At 39.3% G+C, this 22765-nt stretch overlaps 2 protein-coding genes across 7 annotated transcripts in view; both read right to left on the bottom strand.

The window, feature by feature from the left end:
* The window catches only part of gapvd1 (GTPase activating protein and VPS9 domains 1), a 36654-nt gene extending 25883 nt beyond the window's left edge, over positions 1-10771 (bottom strand). For 5 of the 6 annotated variants that reach the window (XM_028033731.1, XM_028033729.1, XM_028033732.1 and 2 more), the window contains exons 1-6: positions 10620-10770; positions 2228-2446; positions 1523-1790; positions 874-1446; positions 701-784; positions 83-217 (exon numbers count right to left, since the gene is read on the bottom strand). In XM_028033731.1, coding sequence (XP_027889532.1) covers positions 83-217; positions 701-784; positions 874-1446; positions 1523-1790; positions 2228-2412 — 1245 coding nt within the window. In that variant the 5' untranslated portion in view covers positions 2413-2446; positions 10620-10770. Of the gene's footprint in view, positions 1-82; positions 218-700; positions 785-873; positions 1447-1522; positions 1791-2227; positions 2447-10619 lie in introns of all 6 variants that reach the window. The other variant, XM_028033728.1, reaches the window with a different exon arrangement.
* A 1838-nt stretch (positions 10772-12609) lies between these two features.
* unm_hu7912 (un-named hu7912) lies at positions 12610-21170 on the bottom strand. The gene is made up of 2 exons (XM_028034521.1): positions 20937-21170; positions 12610-17135 (listed from the first exon to the last, which is right to left on the bottom strand). The coding sequence occupies exon 2, from the start codon at positions 17081-17083 to the stop codon at positions 13883-13885; it is 3201 nt and encodes a 1066-aa protein (XP_027890322.1). The 5' UTR covers positions 17084-17135; positions 20937-21170; the 3' UTR covers positions 12610-13882.
* Between the last annotated feature and the right edge of the window lie 1595 nt (positions 21171-22765).

Here is a 22765-nt window from a genome sequence, read left to right as displayed (position 1 = left end):
TTTCTTTACAAAGCACTTGTAAGGAAATAACAAAAGTAAAAAACGAACATAATATTTTCTGGACCGCTTAAGCAAAACCTACCAGTGCAAGCAACTGACTATGAGTAATATAGACTGCAGTTCTACTGAGCCCTTCGAGGAGATTCATGGAGGACATGGGCGGGGTCTCAACTGCTCGTCCTCCAATCACCACATCCAGAAAAGCGGCAACACAACTCTGGAAACAGGGGCAGAGCAAAAGAGAAGTTTTTCTAAAAGCACATCAAGAAGTGGCTCCTCCACAAAGCACCTTGATAGCTGAGTTAAAATAATGGGCTGCAGCTAACAATTAATAATCAATTATTCTATCAATTAGTTTTGATGATTTATCAGATTAAATAATGGGCACATTCAACAGATTTACAAAAATGTTTCTACCCTAAATGCAAAAAAAAAATTTTTTGTACAGGTTTGGCTTAATTACTGCTCTAAGCATGTTGTTTTTTCAACCAATGGTCTTTTTTTGAGTGTGTATACTCCAGTTAATGATTAATTAATAACTAAATTAGTTTAATTGATTCATCATGACTAATCCGATTAATTGTTTCAGAACTACACAGCATAAGACTGTTAAGTACTGCCCTTCTAATCCAATACTAAGAATAAGACATTCATTTGTCTTTATCAATGGTCAACCAGTGTGCAGAAAGTTTGTAATCACCTTATCAAACTTAGACAAACTGCTTTTCTTCCTGGGGTCTATATCATCATCGGCCATGGCTAGCTGCTGCAAAAGCTGCCCCACCTGTAGAAGAAAAGCAAAACAGCACCAGATAGTTGTTTTGTGGTCTTAATGTGCAAATATGTGCCGATAGAATCCTTCAGGAAACTCACCTGCATGAGATTAAAACGAGCCACTTCATTGATGGGTGCATCCGAGATAATGCCGTACTGTTCTGGGTTGACTATAGCCGGGCAAATGAAACAGGTCAGCAGGAGGTCGGTGCACATGGTGCGCACCTCACCCACCTCGAGTCGCTCCACACACGACAGAGTCTTGTACATCTGGGACACGATCCAGCGCAGGCTGTGAGGGAAGCAGTAGGTGTTCTGCTTCAGGTAACCAATGAACTTGTTCACCAAGGCAACCAGCTTGGCTTCGTTGGTCTCCACAGCTGCCTGAACTCTCTGCTTGTAGTCCTCAGAGCCTTTCTCCCCGAAGCGTTCCTGTTGGGCCGGGGTGAGGCGCTCCGTCACCTTGGCCGGGTCGGTCTCCAGGTGATCCTCATCCTCCACCAGCAGTTGCATTATGGGTTCGTGAAGGGTGGCGGTGAGGAAGAGCTTGGCCGAGTACAGGCCCTCTGAGAAGAGTTTGAAAAGGATGCTGAAGGCACAGGTTCCACGTCGCAGAAGGCGGCGGGGGTTGTCATTCTCCTTCAGCTCAAATTCTACCAGGTATCGCAACACCTGCCAGGAAGAAAATATACAAGTTAAGGCCAATCATCTTATGAAATGCCTACCAGACTTGTTCTGAACGTCTGACCTGCAACAGGTAGCTCTCATCCTCCTGCATGATACAGTTGCCATAAAGTGAGGTGAAGACGTTATGGATGACGCCCTGGGTGTGCTCCTGGTTAAGTCTTTCTCCTGCCACAAGGCAGGATGCAACAAGCCTGGGGTTTTCCCTCAGCCTGGCCAAGAATTCGCCATAGATCGTCTCCTGGAAACCCAGAGTCTTGTAGCCGTCGATGAACTGTGTATCTTCCAGCATCTTGGCATGTTGGCAGCACTCAGCTGGAGAGGCCTCCACACTATCGGACAAATATTTTTCATAATCAAAATAATTTAACTTAAAAAGAATTAAAACTCTTGCTTCAACAGACAGTTAGTTTTTGATTTTCTCACAACTAAGGCTCCACACATGGTTAAAACTTAAAACAGAGTTTAAACGGTGAACAATGATCACAGACATATAGTAAAGTTGGTCTTGAAAAGGTTGACATTGGGCTTCCTGATTAATCCACTCAAAGCCCTGAAATCAGTTTGATTCAAAAATACTTTTTTTGATCCCAAAGGGAAATTAAATATAACTCATACTAATTCAAGATTCTTCAAAGAGTTAAATGACCTACGCTTCAGACTCATGGCAGGACTAAGCTCTACCGACTCTCCTGTGAGGGATGGTTTATGTAAAATTGTGGTTTCTAAAGCCTCCCCAGTCAAACAGAAAGCCTCATGGCAGTCTGACCTGGTGAGAATGAGCCGATCGAGGTTGATCCTCTGCTGCTTGGCGATCCAGGCCGCTCGGTACAGCCTCTCGGCCGTCTTTAGCACATCGCTGTTGAGCCTCTGGATCAGCTGCTTCTCCGATGCCACGTACAGCCGCTCCTGCTTTAGGTGGTGGGCCAGAGTGTGGATGTCTGGCTTCACCATCTTCACGGGCTCACGCAGACCGAGAACGAAATGGCTGCAGAACGAATGGAGACAAAAATTAGAAAATGAGACAAAGTCAAAAGCTCCAAAAAAAAAAGTCTTTCAATCAAAACGTCTCAGAGATACAAGTGACGGGAAATAAAAATCCTGTTAACCAGGTGCCATAAATAGTTGCATAATGCCTTTTAATGAAGCTTAGAAGAGATTTTTTGAAGTCTGGGAAAACGGACCACAGTGATATCATCAGGGTTATCGCTGCTTGGGTTTCAGTTCCATTATTCTCCAAAAAAGGAAGTCAGCATTTATGGTTGAATGGATTGCACCATAAACCCTTCCAGTCACTTCATTGGAGAACTCTCAGAGCCATGGCTTAAATTATTTCATGAAAACAAAAAAGATCACACTTTTTGCTCATCTAATGAGAGCTATCTATTCAATTCAATTAAAGAACAACTTTAATCACCCCAAAGGGAAATTAAATGTTTCCGTAACTGCAGGGTTTCACCTACAAACTTACCAAGGCGGGTGGTTCGGGCGCTAAGGCAGTCATCCAGAGGCCTATTGTATTATTGTTTTAAGGTTTTAATGGCTCTAGTGGCCTTTATTGGAGAGTGGTTTGACAGGAAAGTAGGTCATGAGAGAGGGGGAAGACATGCGGGGGAAGATATTGGGTCACCAGGTCTGATTTCGGGCCACCAGGCCAGAATCGGCTTAGTAGCCGATTTCAGCCACCAGGAATCACCCTGGTGGCCGGAATCGGCCTCCATGGACATGGTCGAGGCCATGATTATGAAGGCCTCGACCAAGGCATCCTTACATGAGCTGTGCTTTTTTTTACGAGTTGTAAATACTGAAGGCTGGGGGCAGGAAGAATTTTCTGTAGCAGTCTGGATTACAGCAGATCTGACAAAGCCTCTGATTGAAGATACTCTGTTGTTGTATGGCTGATTAAGAGCATTTATTGTATTGATCTTCATCTTATGAAGTATCCCGAATTGCACGACCATCTCCAAAGGTTTCACAGCATTTTTCTTTATCAGCTTGTTTATTTATTTATTTTTTTTACTGAGGATAGTTTTTTTAGAATCTCCTAAAAAGTTTCTAGGAGATTTTTTTAGAATCTCCTAAAAAAACAAAATAATGTATGAAGAACTTGTACTCAGCTGGACTTGGAAATGGTTGTGTTTTCTCCTAAGTATTGCGTGAACATTAGTTTGAGTGATGACAGCCCCATCATGCGAGGGAAATCATCATTTGCATTCTGTATTCTTTTCACAAGGGGCCCAATGACAACAAAAGAAAGCTCTAAAGCTCCAGCAGACATCACATGGCCAAAAAAAATGCAAATCACTCTTTCTATTCAACATACCCACGGCCATAATATGCGATCCAAGCTGAGTGCATGAAATCTGAATGATTTCTAAGTGAATCCTTCCCTCAAAAGCCTCTTTATAGTCGGCTGTTTACAGTGAAAACGGAGATTAAAGTGTGGAATTGGGGCTCCGGGCAGAGAATAGGACAGGGACAAGAGAAAACTGCCTGAGAGTGGGAATGACTGCGAGGCACTGTCAACCCAAACAATCTAACAGACAGTCACAGTGTTTTCATTGATATGCTTGACAAATTAAATTGCTTATGTGTTTTTAAGACAAAAGATAAGCTCTACAGTTAAATACTGTATCAAATCATAAAGAAAAAGGCCCTTGAAATACCAGATGTTAAAATTCTGAAAATGACCCAAATTTGGGAGGACATCAAACAATTCATTAGATTTAGAAATGCAGTTTTTTCTTTTTGGTGCTGGTATCAAAATTCTCATACTGCATTCTACAGTGAGATAAATGTAGTGACTACTGGGCTGGAAAATCTTTCAAAATTTGACAATGCTAGTCAACCAGCAGATCATTTTGGTGTAAAGGAAGACAAAGCATCACCTTTAGTCTTCCAACATAACCTTAGAACTTAACAGAGTCGTCTTAGTTGAATCTTTGTTCATTTCCCAACTAATTTCTAAACACCTAAGTTACTTCTCCAATTGTACTTGATGGAGAACTTCAATAAAAACCAGCAGTGTTACACTGTATCAATATCTGCTTTGCTGTTTCCCCAGTGAGACTTGAAACATCATCAGCAACTTCCAACACACAATGTCATCAACCAAGAACGGACTGCATAAGCCTTGGAATGCTATTGAAAACAAAATTGTGATAATTTATTTTATCAATCCAAAAAACTCAAAAAGAAAATAAAATAAATTAGACTGTAATTTGGGCCGGTCTGGTGATATAGATAAAAACACACTGTTTTCCTCAGGAATAATCCCACTCATAATTTGTCAACTTGAAGCTCTTAAAAAACTATTCACCATTTAGGGAAACATGGATTTCTAAACATATTCACATCAGTTTGCTTTATTATTACTGTATTGTTATTAGAAATAGTAGCAATATGTTTCATAGGTTCACTTTTTCCACCAACACATTTAAAGTATCTTCTATATTATGTCATATTTGTTAGGGAAAAATAGCAGTATTTCATCCTGAACACAAAATAAAGCTTAACAAGATATGTTGTTTAAAATGTAGTGTGCTTTGTATGTTGCTCTCTTTTTGTGAACCTAATCTTTGAGCAAATTGGGAGTACAATGACAATTGACCAAAAATACATTGCGCAAACCTAACATTTTCATGAACTGTTCACAAAATTCACAATTGTAGAACATTACTTACCTTCCCGTTTATCTTAAAATAATGCATTAATTCCACTATTTTGCCACCCTTACAAAAAGCTTCATTGAATGCTCATGGAGTGAATTGCTGTTTAGAAAGCAGCCTCCTAAATTGTTTCCACAACAACATCAGTGAAATAGTTCTGTGTAATCCATTTAGAGAAAGACTATTTTTAATCCAGTAACCAGATTAATGTAACTGGCAACCATATTACCACCAACTGTGGAACTCTTCTCCTCAAAAACCCATCAGGCTCAAGCTTATGACTCACTTTCACATGCACAATCATATTCTTAACACGGAGCATTCTTCACACAGAAGTGAAAAAGGCAGTCAAGATACTAAGTGGCTAGCAGGAAGGAGGACCGCTGTCACTGGGCTGTGCGCCCTTCAGCTCTGTTAAAATCCACAGTTTAGAGATAACTGGTGAGTCAGTCAGGGAGAGCGCTGGGGAACTCTGAAGCAGAAGAGAAACCCAGTAACGCACTATGTGGATAACCTGCAACTCTGAATTGTCCTGAATGAGGATGCTAATCTTAGTACAGGAGGCGAAAGGCACTAAATATTCCTAACATGAATCACGACAGGGGCAGTTGTTCAGCAGAGTCATTTATAATTCTAACAAGGTAGAGAAAAATAACAGGTGAGGCGAAAGCAAGGCGAGGAGACAGGAATTTTGTACGCCGATCAGGTTTGGAACACTGGCCAGTCCTCCTAGTACATGATCCCACACACATTCAGGCAGCCCAACCAAAAGTACAAAGCGTCTCTGACGGCTATTAAAAGGATTTCACTTTCCACTAAAGGCATTCGTGACTCTGAGCCAACATCCTCTTCACACTTCCTTTTCTGAAAATTTCTTACACTGCTCAGCAAGCAAATAGTACAACTGAAGCCCGTGTAGTTTATCAAAACGGACCCTTTCCTCCTTCTGAGAAATCTTCCCGGAAAACGTAATAAATTCCAGCTTTGAGTGCTTGGACAGATTTTCAGCTGGGTGAAGAGTAAAAAAAAAATAGACTCAAACATTTTACCTGGCTTAATTCCTCATTCTCATCTGGAGTACCTTGGTCTCACACACCTGCCTCCCCCCCTCACCCTGCTTTCTATAACGCTTCAGAGACCACAAATTGAAAGGAAGAGCTGAACATGTGACTTTGTATTTAATAAATCCAGAACTTTATGTTTGACACGATAAATGATTATGGTAAAAACACTGAGGTACTTCAGCTGACGGTTACAGAGTAGCTGTGGAATGTGCCGTCAGCACTCAGACTGCAACTGCATCAACATCTGTGTTATGGTTAGCAACAATGCTTATATGAGGTTAAACAATAGCTAAACATTAACGTCTACTGGACAGGAGGTCAACTGAACTTTAATGAATAATGCGCATCAGTTCTAACACTACATATTACAAAAAGAAAACAAATAATGTAACTCAAAGTATCTTCGAAGAGTTGTGGATGGTGATGCTGTGGGCAGGAAGGATGTCCAGTAGCAGTCAGTGTTGCAACAAATCTGAAATATGATTCAAAAACCAGGCATAGAGACGTGATCCTTTCCTATTATCATCAATGGAAGAAATGGTTTGTACTTCTTCCTTTTCTCTCTGCTCTGCATCCATGATGCCTCCGTTTCAACGCTTCTGGTATTTTGGGGCATAGTTCAAGTATTATTTGAGTGTTTTAAATGCTAATCAGCATCTCCCAGTTGTTAAAACAATATCTTGCTGCCTCAATTACGCATCATAACTGACGGAAAGTAAAAAAGAAAGCAATAATCCATCCAGTTGCACAACATCCAAAACCAAAGGGGACAATTGTCCAAACATGCAATGCCTCACACAAAAAAATTCAAAATAATGAACCAAAGTAAACAAAAAGAACAAATCATACCTACCATACAATTGCCACCATGAACGACGCAATTCTAAAACTAATGTAAAGAATTGTGCATCAACATGAATGTACAATGAAGCAATTTAAGGATACATAAGACTACTTTCTGCAAAAATAATTATTGTTCATTCATAATCATGCTACTTTAGTGTTGAAAATATCCTGCAAGCTCCAGCGTTTCCTCACTACATTCAAACATGTACGACAACCTTTCTAGTACAAAACTCATTTTTCAAAAAACGGGGCTGGGGAGGGGACACATTAAGGAACATGAGATTGTTACATTGGGACAATCGGTTCCAGGACACACAGTCTGCACACTTCAGATCTCAAGTTTTTCTAACAGTGATCAGAACAGCAGGCTCATGTTACATCTTCTTACGGCAAAGAATAATGCATTACCATTAATAAAACAGGCTTTTAGACATGCGGATAGTTTTCTATTCAGTGAAGGCACAATAATAGAGGTGTATTAGTTCACCCACAAATGTAAGATCGCCATTATCCATTATTAAGAATAGTGGGTTGGTATTTTTAAAGCTGAACAGCAGCTAACAGCGCTAAGTGCTACAAGCCACACAGCATCGGTTCTGATCAGAAGAACTGCAGCAATGGGCTTGAAACATGTTAAATTGTACCTGCAATACAGTTATAGTGATCAGAGTCATCAATGTGCTTCAGGTGGTACTAAATAGAAGAAAATTAAACAACTAGAGTGTAAGCTTGCTAGATGACTATAAATAAGTGCTTTATACCATGATAGTTTCATCAACAAAATAACAGACTTACAATTTGCCACTGATTAGGGTTGGGTTCTCAACTAAAGCTTTAAATGTTCAGTGTTGCTCAGTGGCTAAAGCTAATCATGGGGCAGAAGAGCGCTGTGACAGAGGTTAAGGTTAATGAAGGGGGGTGAAGGGTATATAAATGTGACTTTTTTGAGCTAAATATCATGTTAAAATGTTATTCCCTCATCAAAAACACACCTGGTGTGTTGCTTTGATTTCTTTCACACATGTATGAGAAATCCTTTAATCTCCCATGGCAACCACTCATGGGTACCTAAACATGCTCTCACAAATTGCCGCCTATTTCCACAAAGCTCCTCCTTGGAGCTACAGCTCCCACTGAGCTTCCACAAACCAAAGAATGGTTGTAAACAGCATAATGGAGGAACACTGTTATAAAGGCGGAGTGCTGAAAAGAGTAGGAGCTTCTTAAAGAGACATAGGCCAATTTAAAGACAAATTGTGAAGCGAAACTTCAGCATTTTTATAACAACTGAGGGTAACATAGTTACTTGATTGTGCTAAAATATGGCACTATGTGCCAGAAAAATATGTAATACTGCCCCTTTAAAATATATCCCTCAGTTATTGGTGCACGCCTTGTAAACGGGCTGTTGTTCAACAGGTGCATGTTCTGGGCAGAAGTCCCTTAATTCACAAATAAAGCTCAAACATGGGTTTTTTAATCAAACAATAGAAAGCAATTATAAAGTAGCCAGCATATTTCAAAGTTAAAGGTGGAGTTTATGACTGATGATGATTTTTTGCTAATTCCACTTACTATTTAGAACTATAATAAACAGTTCAAATTAGTTCTTTCTAGCCATACAGCCAAGAGCAGCCATTATTTAAGTGGATTTGAAGCAGAGGCGATTTCACACCATCTGTGAGAGAATGTGGTTGCAGTAAAGCTGAGTTTTAGTTAAGATTTGTAAAACAAAAGGATTTTGGCATTTTAATGTATTTTTTAACATCTGCAATAGACATCACAATTGGGGTGGTTGTGATTACTAAATGTAAACATCAGTGTCTGTGTAAACCTTGTAATGTAGACCTTAACTCCAATTTACAAAAATCTGCCAACTTTTTAAATCAGCACATTCCATAACAGATTTCTAAAGCTGAAAGATCAACTTTATTTCTCCCACTACATTTTTTCTATCTTCTTCATATCTATTAACGTCAGTTCTGGATCAGTTCACTCCTTTAACAACTTGACAAAATGTCCAGAGTGTCCTACATGTGCTTCCAGTTGACGTAGGGAACAACAACCAAAGAACACACTTATTTTATGTGTCAGATAATGATTCCTAATTTATAAGAGGAGCAAAGACGGTTCAGCGCAGATTCATAACCTCAAACCGTTCCAAGAACAAGAGTTAAAAAAGATTTATCATCCAATATACTCTGTGTAAGTTTCTGACCGTTTCAGATACATTAATTCTGGATGAGCATGGGCATCACAATCCAAAAACAATGCATAGAAAGATTGTTTAGGAAAGCTGAAACATTCAGTTTAAAATGCCAAACTCAGATCTTCTGGGAATTGTACAATCAATCAAAAATTGATACTATGTACATCTGGAATCAGATAACTATTACAATAGGGTCAATGAAACATTATGGTTCAGCGGAAAGGAACATTAAGATCTGAGTCAGAATGAATGCAAGCAAAATTCGTTAGTAAGTCGGAATATCTTTCATAACTGAACAAACTTGTAAGGAGGGAGTGTAATCACATGGGCCTTATTCATCCAAGTCACATTTGTCACTAATTATGAAAACTGACAATTTATGAGTAATGTGATTAAATCAGCAGAACAGTTGAAGTAAAAGCTTGTTGACTAAGCTTCACATGAAGTTGATGAGAATTTAAAAATAAGTCATCTCTTAACGTTTACATTAAACACACAGTACTAAAGTACAGACAATTTAGGAGATGCAGTGTAGTTTCTAGAACGTCAATTATTAACTTTGCTATGACGTTTCCATTATTTTTCAGCAAGTAATGAGTGGGAAACATTCTCGTTTTAATGGAAAACACAACAGAAAAGCAACTGTCCCATTAATCACCCTACTTATTGTTGTCATTACAGTATCTTAGGGAAAAATGAGGACATGATTATGTTCGTCTCCTCCTTAATCTCCAGTTGCTACAAACAGCTGCCAGTAATATTTGGTGTTTAAACATTTTATCGTGTCAAATGACAGCATGCTGTTCAACTACCACCCCAGGCCTAACTCGTTCCAGCGTCCCATCATCTATTGTGCAGCTTGGTATTTTAGCTCGGACATTCCTCTCACGGGCTGGAGGGGGACACATTTTGTCAAACTGGCAAATGTTTTAAGGCATAAAACTCAAAGTCCTACTGTTAAAAGATGATGAAGAAAACCTGGTAAGTAAGGCAGTCAATAAATTCCGATAGCTTTTATGAACGTCAAGTGAGGTTTTTATATAGCCAGCTAAGGTGGCTTGTGCAGGGCTCTTTCTCTATGTAAAGGACCATTGAATAACCAGTTTGACGGATAAACACAACGGGAAAAAATGAAGGCAGTAATAGAAACCAAAGGGCAACAAACGGACGAGTAAACGACAAAGTGTGTGTTTGCACTGATTTGGAGGAGGGGCGCAGAAAGCAGCCTGGTGAGCAGGCTAACATTAACGTTAGCAATTCTAGCAACGAAAGCTAAGGATAAGCTAGCAGACTTAGCTTAGCTTTCGACTATGAGGTACACAGAGACCAGACGTTATTCAAAATACTTGGCGTGACGAAGGTCGTGCTACTTACCAAATGTAACTGGCCTCTGCAGGTTATTCCCGGAGTCTCTAAACACGGCTGGTCATTAGACTTGTCAGGTCAGACGAACAGTTTGTTAGCGGTTTAACACAGGCTGCGGCTAAACAGGACTGTCATTCGCTGTCATCACGAGGAGACATGCGCAGACGGGGGGGTTGTTGCTGTTAAAGGGAGCTTCCCACTTTAAAATAAACAGGTATGTACTGTGCATCTTACAATGTGAGCAGACATGCACACTATTCACCAGTGCTTTGGGAAATTATCCATATGTTTAAAATTACCCACGGTACATTAAAGAATATATGTATATATTTTTTTATTATTATTCCAAAGGGAAAATAAATGTTGTTATTGTGTGTACTCATCATCCAAGTATCTGTGAATGGTGTTGCTCTGGGCAGGAGGGCTCTCCAGTAGCAGTCCATCTAGCAACAACTCTTAGGCCTCTTACTGAAAACTGTTGATGCATGATAGTCTCATGACTGTCATGACATGGTAACAGCTCAACATTCAGGGACAGAGACGGTATTTCACAGTAGCATGACCTGGATAACACTACCATATGTTGTTAGCATGCACTGCTAATCCACCTCATTTGCCTTTGCCACTTTCTGCTATGTTGTCCTGCTATGCACCCATGAAGCCTCCATTTCAACTTCTTTAGGATTTGGGGGTCATAGTTCAGATATTACTTGAGTTTTGGGGATGCCAATCAACCATTCCCAGTTGTGGGGGGAAAAAAAGGTTACGCAGCATAACAACAGTCAGTAAGTAAAAAAGAAAGAGCACAAAACCTTTCAGCTTCATAGCATCCAAAGCCAAAGGGAGTAATTGTCCAAAAAGCAATGCTTCAACCAAAAAAAGATGAACAAAAGATGAGTCTGCAAAAAGAACATATCAAAACTAAGGTAGCAGAGCTATTCTAACACGATGCCAGTACAAGCTGCACAAGTCTAAAATGTTTTGGTGATCTTCCCTTTTTTCACAAAAATAATTTCTATCTGCAGAACTACTTCTCTGGTACCATTCTCAAACCAAATTTACTTCTATACTTTTCTGTATTTTTTATCTCATGATAGCATTGATAGCATTGTAGTGTGGATTTATCTTGTCATGTCCCTTTCTTAATTTCACATCAGTTAGGCAGTATGTTTGTTTTGTATAAAGAAGAGTCTGAATCACTTTTATTGGTAGATCAGACAGGAGCGAATAACGAGTGCTGCTGACTACTTTATTGCCTCTGAAATCAATCATAACATTGATCTGGAAATAAGACTGACATAACCATGTTGAGTTTCCATTTTGAAAAAACCTCTGGGACTTGCCCTCTGTTGTAATTTGTAACAAACTAACTAGTATTAGCATAAGAAACTAATACCTGCATTCTTTTTAAATTTATTTATTCAAACATTAAAGGAACTCAAAGTTCACTAGTAGAGGTTGCTCGTTATGGCGTTTCGGGCCTCCATATGTTCATGCAGGTTATCAAAAATATTAGTGGAAGTAGTAAGTGTTTTCCTCCACTTGGTTGTGCTCTAACAACAGAAATGCCACAGAGCCCTTGAATAAGCAACACTATACAACACACACTAAGAACTGATGCTCACTCACATTTTGTGCAAAAACATTGTTTAAACAAGTCGCTATGCTGATAACTGGAACTAAATCCTTCAGAAAAAATTATTAAAAATAAGATTTGGAGCACAGCTACTTAGCTAACATGTTAACAATCCCCAACCTTACTTTATCTGCCTGATAATGCTATACTAGCATGTATCTCACATTCAATTGAAAGACTTAAAGGACTAACAACATTGGATTCAGTATGTATAAAATATGTAATTGAAGTTTGTTTAAAAATATTTGTTCAAGTTTGACGTTTGTTCAGGCAGCTGAAATCTCGGTTGAGCATTTAAAGTGGTGTTGTTGCTAAATGGAACTGCATTAAATCTAGACTAAGCTCAAATATTTCACACTTGGCCACTTGTTAAAATCCATTTATTATATATTTATACAGAGGTTAGAAACATCACAAAATAGAAACTTGAAGAGAGCTCTTGCACAAAGATATATAATCCAGTAAAAGAGCAACCTTAGCTTAGTGAACAAGGGCAATTAAAGCAGGCTAAGTTCAGTGCTGGAGCTTTGTTAAGAACTATCATTTTAGGACTCATGTCTTAGTGCAAACAACTCTTAATTTAAAGGAATTATTCATTTTTTATAGTAAAATAGGATTTTACAAATCAAGGTTGCTCTTTCATTGCATATGTTTAATTCAGAATGTGTGGTGGTAATAGTTTCAATGAGGTCTCTAGGTCAAGATGTTCAAATGATCCAATATCAAGTAAATACTGTGCGATATACCTCTTGCATTTTTAAGCAGCAGCTGTTGTCAACATAATAAATTCACTTATAAGCAAAAGCAATTTAAAATACTTAAATATAAATAACATGCTTTGAGCAAAATAGTTATCTATGTACAGTTCTAGTTAAACAACCTATATCTAAAGCTCTTAATACTTTAGAAATATCTATCCCATACATTGCTCTGTGTCAAATGCATTTGTTTGTTCTTAACTGAAGGCCACTTTCATACTAAGCAATTTTTACAAGAATGACATCAAGCATTAGTATTAAATGAGATAAGCTCCAACTAAAATGCTTAGTCAGACTGGCAAAAAAAATAGATGGTTCGATTGTACTTCTTTGTCTATGAAACATCATTGAATAAAGTGTTGCTAAATAATATCCACATAACCATACCAAGGAAATACTTGAATACAAACAGTTGTAATATTACAACCACTGCAACATGGCATTTCAATTTCTGATATAACATTTGATAGTGAAAATAAAATTACCATTGCAATATGGTATGGGCTGGCTTTACTACAATATGGAGTGAATGGATGTGCACTCCCTGAATAATATGTGCTTGATATATTGTCTTTCTACACTTTAAAACACCTGAATAATTGGGTTTAAGCCTAGTCTACATGCAGGCTATAAGTTCTTCTGAGTGCATCATGATCGAAACAAGCCAACACAGGTAAACCTTTAAAAGTGCATTTGTTTTGTCTTTGAATTGGGGGAGAGTTTGGGAACAGACAAAACTAAGAGAGCGTGAGAAAATGAGTAAGTTAAGTCACATATTTATACATATACAGTTGTTCAATTTTCCAAACCACCATATGAATTAACAGTAAATACAATTAGTGCTGCTGACATCATTATTGTTACTATTAAGTGCTATGCTATATAATATCATCTAAAAGATGAGGAGTACCCAACCAGTCAAGTGTTCTTGGCTCAGATGCCGCCATGATCATGCACATGAACTGCTTCCCTGTTCTCTTGTCTATCGGGTAAATTGTTGTGGGAGTGAACCTTTTGTTACTCTCCACAAACTCGCACAGCTGATTATAGATTTTGGGGTACTCATGACGGAGGAAGACTCCCCTGGTCCTGAGTTCACGCTGGATGTTGACGAAGCACACCTCCCTCGCTTTCCTTCCCTCCTCCCCTTCTTTGTCAATGTCGGGTGTGCCTGGAGGTGGTGTAAGAATGAGAGTTTCCATTTCTTCATCCTTCTTGAGCACTTTTTTGTCTGGACTCGAGGAGGCCAAAGACACCTTTGCATATTTTCTAACTGTTGGTGCTGGGACCCTTGGTGAAGGTCTGTTAGGCACTAGTTCACCAACAGCTACTGAAACATTCAGAAGGAAACATTCATTGGGGTCATATTCATTGCCTGCCTGCTGCAATTCCTTGCAATATTCTCCTAGGTTGTCCTTAAATCCATCCAGCTCTCTAAGAGACAAATATGTAGGAGATATGAGGAGGCTTTCCAGTCCAACTTGCAAGAAGTTCTCTGCAGTCTCTGGATTTGCAAAACCCAAAAAGAGAACTCCTCTCCCTCTGGAGAGGTAGCCTGCTTTAGCAATGCGTGAGAAGGCCTTGTGGATTTCTGAACTCTCTCTGCAGAACTTAAGGGTATGCCGACACACACTGCTGACACGACCATACAGACATGTCTCTTTATGGATCTCCCAGTCATCTCTACGACAATTTCTTGAGCAGTAAAAGGTATAGCAACTGTGACAGGACTTGAAGTACAAGCAAGCATTGAACATGCTCTCAATCCGATTGCACTTCTTATTAGCACATGCCATAGTGTCATCTTCATCTGTGCTGTGGTCTGGAGAACATTCTTCTGCGCTCCTTTGGAAAGCATCACACCCACTATCAGGATCTTTCAATGTGTCTGGGCTGGATTTAGAGGATGGAAGCTGTCTGCTGAGGCATTCTAAGTTTTCGAGTCCCGGGGATTCTGTGTTTTTGTCGTTGTCTTCAGTGATCAGTTGTTTTAACTGGTCTAAAAGATTTTCACTGGACTTTTTGCTCGTTGGGGGTTTGTAGTCAACCACCAAATCAGCTAAGAGTTCATCCAGTTGTTCCAAACTCTGCTGGAGGGAGAAGTTATTATGTTTCCTTTCTTTGGTGTTTTCTGTCTCTGTGTTGGACTGCTTCTTTTCATTAAGTAGCCTCTGAGTTGATGCCTTATCACCATCAGAAGTATCCCAGCTGACAGAATGGACATCACGACACCTGGCATTTCCTGCACATAGGTCATTGTCTGTTATGGTGATCTCTGGAGTAACAAACCAGTTTGCGCTCTTAGAATTTCTCCATGGTTTGTTTGAATTCCTCTCCAAAGAGTTCTCTGATAAAGATAGCGCAGCATAGCGCCTTGGTGAACTCGAAAGGTTAAGTATGACCGGCTTAGCTGTAACATCAGAGGTTGTCCCTTGCCTTGCTTGGTGAAAGAGATTTTCATAGCTACGTCCACGCGGCACAGTTTGCTCTCGTTCGTGCCGTGGACAGATGATGTTGTCCCAAGACTTAGAGTGGTTTTTGACATCAGCTCCAAGTCGACTGGCCTCTGTATAGCTGTTAGTAAACCATGGAGGAATGCTGAGGTCTTGTCTCACTCTTGGTGGTGTGTTCTGCGATGAGTGGCTGGAGAAACCAGAAATACTAGAGCGATACCAGTCATCTGAAAAGGCCTGAGACATTCGAGGGCGTCGATAACCCTCTGTGTTGTATAGCCTTGGTGGAAAGTACTGCTCTTCAGGAGAGAGCGGTTTAGAACAAAACGACCTTGAGCTATTCATATTGTATGGAGTGAACCGACTGTCTTCTCCATAGTAAGCTGTAGAAAGTGGAGTTTGGGAAAAATATGAACCTCTCTCACTTGTGGAGTAAGGTCTGTTATATACAGAGTGAGCTGCCTCTCTGTTGGTAAGGTGGTCGGTATAGTATGACCTCACAGGAAGTGTGTGCACCCATCGAGTCCTTGGATCATACTGACTTGGGGTTGTACTACCAAAACTGGTTAGGCTGGACCGATCATCCTGGAAATACGTCCTAGCATAGGGATGAAGTGGATACCGGACAGCATCCTCTGTATAGAAAAACTTTGTTGGTATGTTAGGATTAGAATAGGCTCTGTGTTCTTGGCTCAGATATGGTGTTGTTGGTGACGGCATCCGGTGTGTGTCTAGATGCTGGTAAGAGATCGGAGACATGCTGGTGGTATAGAGATATCCTTGTCTAAAATCTCCACTATAGCATTCGCTTGGAGTTGGTGTTGGAGAAGAGGCAATGTGCCGTGGGACATATAAACCAGACCTGCTACTGGCCTGTGAGTACCTTTGCCAAAGATGTTCACCATGTGTGTTGGGAATCTGCCTTGATGTGTGCTCCAGTACAGCAGCATCTGGTTTGATGTCCACACGGCACCTGACATGAGGGCTTACAGCAGGTTTTTCAGTTTTATCCTGCTCAAAACAGTCTGAGACATAGAGGGGTGTGTGGGGCTGTAGTTTAATAGGATGCACCTCATTCAAGAAAGGCTTGCTAGTGGATTCTCGTTGGATTTCAGCAGTCCTCATGAAATCTGAAACAGCCTGAGATCCGTCCCTGCCATTCCTGGCTTGTGGTGGAGATACAGAGATGGGGACAGGGGTGAGGGTAGCCTTTAGTCTAGGGGCACTTTTAGACCTTGACCTCTTTTTGGACTCTGACCACGTAAGATAATTTGTTTTGTCTTCGGTAGCTTGCTGCTGGAACTGCTTGGTATTAAAAAGGTCAGGAGATGAAAATCGAAGATGGCCTGGCTGATCAAGTCCATTCCAGAGATCTTTGTTTAATGGCTGATTTTCAGGCCTATTGTAGTGTTGCTCCATTGAGGAGAAGGACTGTGGGTCATCCAGGGATTCAATGAAGTCAAAACTACGGCAGTGTCTTTTATTAATTATCTCCGATTTATCGAGCATTTTCAAGTCACATTGCTTTGAGGAATGGAGAGAAACGGAGTGACCAGTAATGTCGCCTAGTGTGATGTCCTGGTACAGATTTGACGCCAGTATCTCAGGGGGATGGGTTCTGGTCATCTTGAAGAAACTTCACGGCTCTCCTGTCAGTTCCATTTAGGATCAAGACCGCCTAAGGAAGAGACAGAGCGACAAAAGAAATGCATTTTTCATCATATTTCTATTTTTCCTAGAAGCCACAAACAGATATGTAATGGAAACCCAGTGCTTTAAGTAAGTATTGCTCAGGGACAACAACTGATACCAGCAAAGGTGCCTCTAAGTAAATAGTTAGATACTCTGTTACTCTGTATGGTTGCCATGGCAAGAATCATCCCGCATCACAGTATGTAAACAAAGTAGCAATCATTTACCTCTTAAGGCTTGTGTTAACAGTTAACATAAAAGAGTAATCAAGGCATATAAGTTTTTTTTAGACAAGAAACAATTTTAAAATAGGATATAAGTAATCATTCTTTAGTAACTAAGTTAGAGAAAGAAATGGAAAAAATATGTATACATGGCAGTACACACAACAAATTGGCATTTATGTGCAATTTGATCCAAAAATAGTTTTTATTGATGCTGCTGAGATGCATTGTTGCCAAAAACAGCAAAAGAACTTCAGCTTAGGTTTAATTTATGATTAAAAAAAAAAAAAAAAGATTTGTTATTTCATGTGGGTTTTTTGGTTTAACTTATACACTATCCTAATTCCATATTATTGCTTCAATCCAGGATTTTTGAGTTGTATTCAATCCCAATATCACAGTTTAATATCTGTCATTAGCAAAATTTTCAATACTTTTACTTAAATTTAATGCTATTTTTGTTGTGATGAAAACTGGCACTGCCAGCCCTACGTTCAGTTAGGATCATTTCATGCATTTCAACATTTTAACTTCAGAGCTGGTAAATCTGTTTACAGACTGCTGAGGCTAAGTAGGGGAGCGAGGGTCAAAGGACTTTAAAACTTAACAGTAGTTTAAATATTCTGCTGCTGTCAACTCCTTAGCTTTATTGAGTTGTAGCCACTACATCCAGCCCCTACTTAACAAACGTCTCTGCAACAACTGGTCATTAATTATTCATGACAAGGTGATTAAGAGAATTCACTTAACAGCTGAATGAAATAGTATTTTACTATTTGGCATGATGAACATATAACAGGGACTCATTTTTATGAGGGTTCCAAGGAAAACATGACATTCTGATATTATTTTTTAATACTGCAATGTCAGTATCGATTGGCATCAACATACTTATTTGCCACTCTTTCTTTTCCATCACCCCAATCTCACAGCTGCTCTATCCGAACCTTGGGATTTTGATCATAATTGAGGTCTATAAAAGGTGTGAAAATGAAAAAATAGTGAACATTTCTCCAAGCTGCAAAACATATTTTCAGCGACCAGGTTTTCAATTCAACACTTAATAAAATACCGTGATCTACCAAGTGCACTATAGGACACATTGTGATGACAGCTGGTACGTCGTGCAACCCTATTTTTATTTAGCAGCTAAAACTGTTCGGACCGTAAGCGTGGCTAAGTTTAACATCTGCCTTACTGTGTTATTTCTAGATTGTATACAGTCATATATAATAGACTGGAATATGTGTTCTGATGAGGCTAATTTTGTTAGATTAAAAATACCTTTTGAAAATAACAATTTAAGTAGGTATTAAACATGCTTTTTCACTTAGCCCACATTAGTGAATTTAAAAACTGTTATTTTTGGACTGATGCAATGTTCTAATGTTAAATTTGAATTGAGAATTTTTATAGTAACAAACTTGAAAACATCAGTCTGCGAGTAATTAAATAGTATACTATGTTTCACTTAGTGAACAGAGTTAATGAAATAAATTAACTTTTGAGTAATTTAATTTATCAACTAGGTCTGCATTTGTACAGTGTGTCAAAGTCTTCAAGTAGGTTGCCAAATTTTCAACTTTCATGTTCCATGGAAATTGCTAGCTACTTTCCAGTTAGCCTTCCTGTTGTCTGTTTGAGCTCTCATTGTTTGCCACAGTTTTCGCCTCGGTTTTTAATACTTCAACAATTTAAGGTACCTTCCATCATAACAAATACCTAACATCTTTCTCCTTTTCTCAGGGCTAAAATATTTAAGAAGAAAGTGATGCTACAAAGCACAGTGCTTCTCTGCAGCTACAGACTGTCTACTAACAGCAGGCCTCCATGAATTAATATATATAACAATATTTTTTTATTAATTTATGGGATTGCTCTGTGGTTTATTTAACTATGTGCTAAATATAACGTGTTCCTTTGTTTTATATACATTAGTTTTGTGTTTTTACATTAAAAATTATAATTGTAACAAGTTAAGTAAGTTTGACATTCAGACAGTCTTACAGTTTTTTGCTTTTCAAAATTTTACTGTTGTGCTTTATGGGGTACTACTTTGAAATCCACGGATTTCTATTTTATTTTATTTTTTGCAGTGTACAATATTTTTTTAGCAATCGGCTTAAACTTCGAGAATTGGTCAAAATACATCCTGCAGGAATCTGTGGATGGATCGGTGACCTCAGCGGGATGTCTGAACCGAGAATGAATTCAGATATGACATATATAAGAAACCAGTCATAAGTAATTGAATAGAATATCGCCCCCTGTCTTTACTATGCAAAGACATAAAATGTTTTAAATAGATAATAAATAATCTCTTACTATTTTTTTTTTATTATTATTTTTATTTTTAGGTTTAATAAGAACACTGGGGACAAAACGTTCCAAAAAGGGGCTTTTGTGTATCTAACACAAACATGGACTTTCTAGTTGGCACTCACCCACAAGCCAACCGTGAGTTACCATCTGTTCATCATGATGAGAGGAGTGACCAGCCATCTCCCCATCATGTCTCTGCAGCTCACCTTAATATCACGTCTGTTTACAACCAACCTCTACGCACAAACCCCCATCATTAGTCAAGGTGCACATGTATTATTAAGCTCATTTAAATTATACTAATTTGGGAAATGCTTTTCTACTTTAAGTGTGTAACATCATTTAAATGTACCCACAAATTAGGCTTGACCCAATAGCTATAGAGTAAAACATGTGCCTAAATCAACTTGAATGCTTTAGGTTGCACTCTTCTAACAACAAAACAACAAAAACCATGTGTAACAGTCCATTGTGGTCTCATCTGGATTGAAATCGTCGACTTCTAAGTCAAAATTTTATTAAAATAAAACTGATTATATATGCGATAAAAATGTGATCGAGATTTGGGAATTAGTTCACAATCACAACCCACTTCGGATACTTTCATAATTCCATAACTTTCATCTTGACTAGGTAAATATGTGCATTCCTTCCTCCATTCATTCCCCTGCCTCAAAGCTCCTTTGCAGCAGGAACACTGCACTTTCTAACAGTTTAAAGCCACATGCCACATACTGTCTCCATGGCTACAGCCCACAGCAAGGAAACCATTCAGCCCCCCTGCAGTTGCACAAATCTGTCTGAAAATAAAACTGACTAATAATTAGCGGGCATCGCCATTAAACTGGTGCTGAGGGCAATCTGTGGCATGCAAAGTAACCATAAAGAATGTCACAGAAACATTTTTCTTTTAATTAATATCCCAATCTTGTTTATACGCAGATTGGAAAAGAGTAGTCTTTTCTGTCCTTTAGTTGGGTTTTGCAGGCAGTGATAAATCTAATGCAGATCCCACAGGCCCGTGGGGCGCATTCAGCCTTGGGAGGACTTGCTTTAACGCTCTATTACGCCCCTTTAATTTTAGTGCTGCGGCAATGGCGCACAGGGCCGTCCGCATCCTGCCTTGTCCCTGGTCGGACGCGTTTGAGCTCGAAATGAGATCAGTTTCGGAAAAAATGCGGGAAAGCAAAAAAGAAAAAAAAAAGTTTGGACATTTAGGAGAGGTACCGGAAAGGCCTTACCGTGTCGGCGGTGAGCTGCTGATCGGATGCGGTGGACATGATGGTGAAGAGCGGCAGCCTGTTATTTCTCCGCGAGTTGAAGCCTCAGCCTTATCGCACCTGCTGCGATTCTCCCGTAGCCGAGCACTCGTCCTTCATGATGTTATCTGCATCATCCAGCTCGTCCCTCTCGCTCTCGCTGGTGCCTCTGTGTTGGTGCGTGATGGAGGAGGAGGTGTGTCACAGCTTGCGCCTGTGCGCGTGCCTCTGGGGGCGTGGTTGTGCGTGTTTTTAGCGGGCGGGAGGGAGGAAGAGGAGAGGGGGGGTTGTTGTGAGGGGCGCGCAGGGGACGATCTGGGCGTCGGAGCAAAGCAGCAATGCGGTCTCTGCTGAGATTTTATGGGCATTTCCGGGGGTCTTATTTTTATTTTACTTTTTTTTTTGTGTGCATTTTGCAATGGTAGATTCGCGTTGGAGCTGTCCACTATGAGAAAATGCAACTCTGGCAACCCTCAGTCCCAGAGATTTTTACAGTAAACTAGTTATCTGCAGATTTTCTCACTTGACTGACTATTGCTGATGTCCCTCCCACACTCTTGGGCAAGAGGTAGAGAAAACCTGTCCTATGCCAAGATTTTTATATATACAGAGAGAGAAAATAAATGCACTCTAAAAACTGCAAGGTGAAAAATAATCCAGATCCAGTCATTTTTCAACTCAGCTCTGGATCAAATATTAATAATGACATTCCACCTACAGCAAACAGGGACAACATTTAACACCTCTTTCCTCTTTTGGAAAATGAAGAGGAACTATTTCTTAGTTTTTCTTTCAATATATTCAACATGTTTGCTATGAATGAAGACTTCAAATATCCTACAGCAGCCTACTATTGTTAAAGCGGCAGGTCTCCTTGCTCACTCATCTCTTCAACCCCGACCAAAAATCTTCCTTGTTACTCAGAGCGCCTCTTCAAAATATTAACTTTTTGTCTTCAATTCACCTAGCTATTTTGCCATTATCCTTAGGGTCAATGTTCACGTGGAAAAACCAGTTTGCTTTTCCTTTATGATGTCTACAGATACTCGAATGATATTCTTTCAAAGCTTTCAAATAATGTCCTTTTCTTAAGACGCCATCTATTTAGTAGAGTGCACCAGTCCCTCCTGCAGCAAAGCACACCACATGTTGCTGTAAGGTGCTGCTCTCAGGCTTGTAAGCACTCACCTCTTTCCCTCCAAATTTATTGACAGTCATCATGGCTAAGCAATTCAGTTAGTGTCACTAGCATGCTACTTAGCTGCCTTTGCTGTAACACACATATAGCAGCAGAAATCCAGTTTTGGAGTTTGAAAGAGCTAACTCTGTAGCTTTTAGAATATAAAATATGCAATAGCAGCAAGAAATAATACAGCTCTTTCACTTACATGTGACAAATTTACTTTACAAAACAGATTTAAAAAATAATTTGAAAAGAAATTAAATGTTATTTAATTTCAATTTTTAATTGTGAAGCAGTTTTGTCTGTATGACTGATTCATTGGTCAAAGTCTGAATTTTGGCTATTGATAGCACTAGCTAATGCCAGGTATTTAGCAGGTGAAGGGCTATTTTTGACTTATGTGGACAAATATGTAGTCATTAGCACAGTATATTGACATTGATATTATTATCCAGCAACATTTCATTTAATTTCATACTATAGAAGAGGGTCAGTGAAGTTTGATCAGATTCTTTGAATAGGTCAAAATGGCGGTATGGTCAGCCTCCCTTTCCTCAAACCCAATAAACTAGGGCCAAAGATTTGACTCTTTCTTTGGTTCTTCTGTTGCAACAACATGAATCCATCA

This window comes from Xiphophorus couchianus, chromosome 12 (assembly GCF_001444195.1).
Source record: "Xiphophorus couchianus chromosome 12, X_couchianus-1.0, whole genome shotgun sequence".
Taxonomy (NCBI): Eukaryota; Metazoa; Chordata; class Actinopteri; order Cyprinodontiformes; family Poeciliidae; genus Xiphophorus; species Xiphophorus couchianus.
This window is presented reverse-complemented; position numbering and strand designations above follow the sequence as displayed.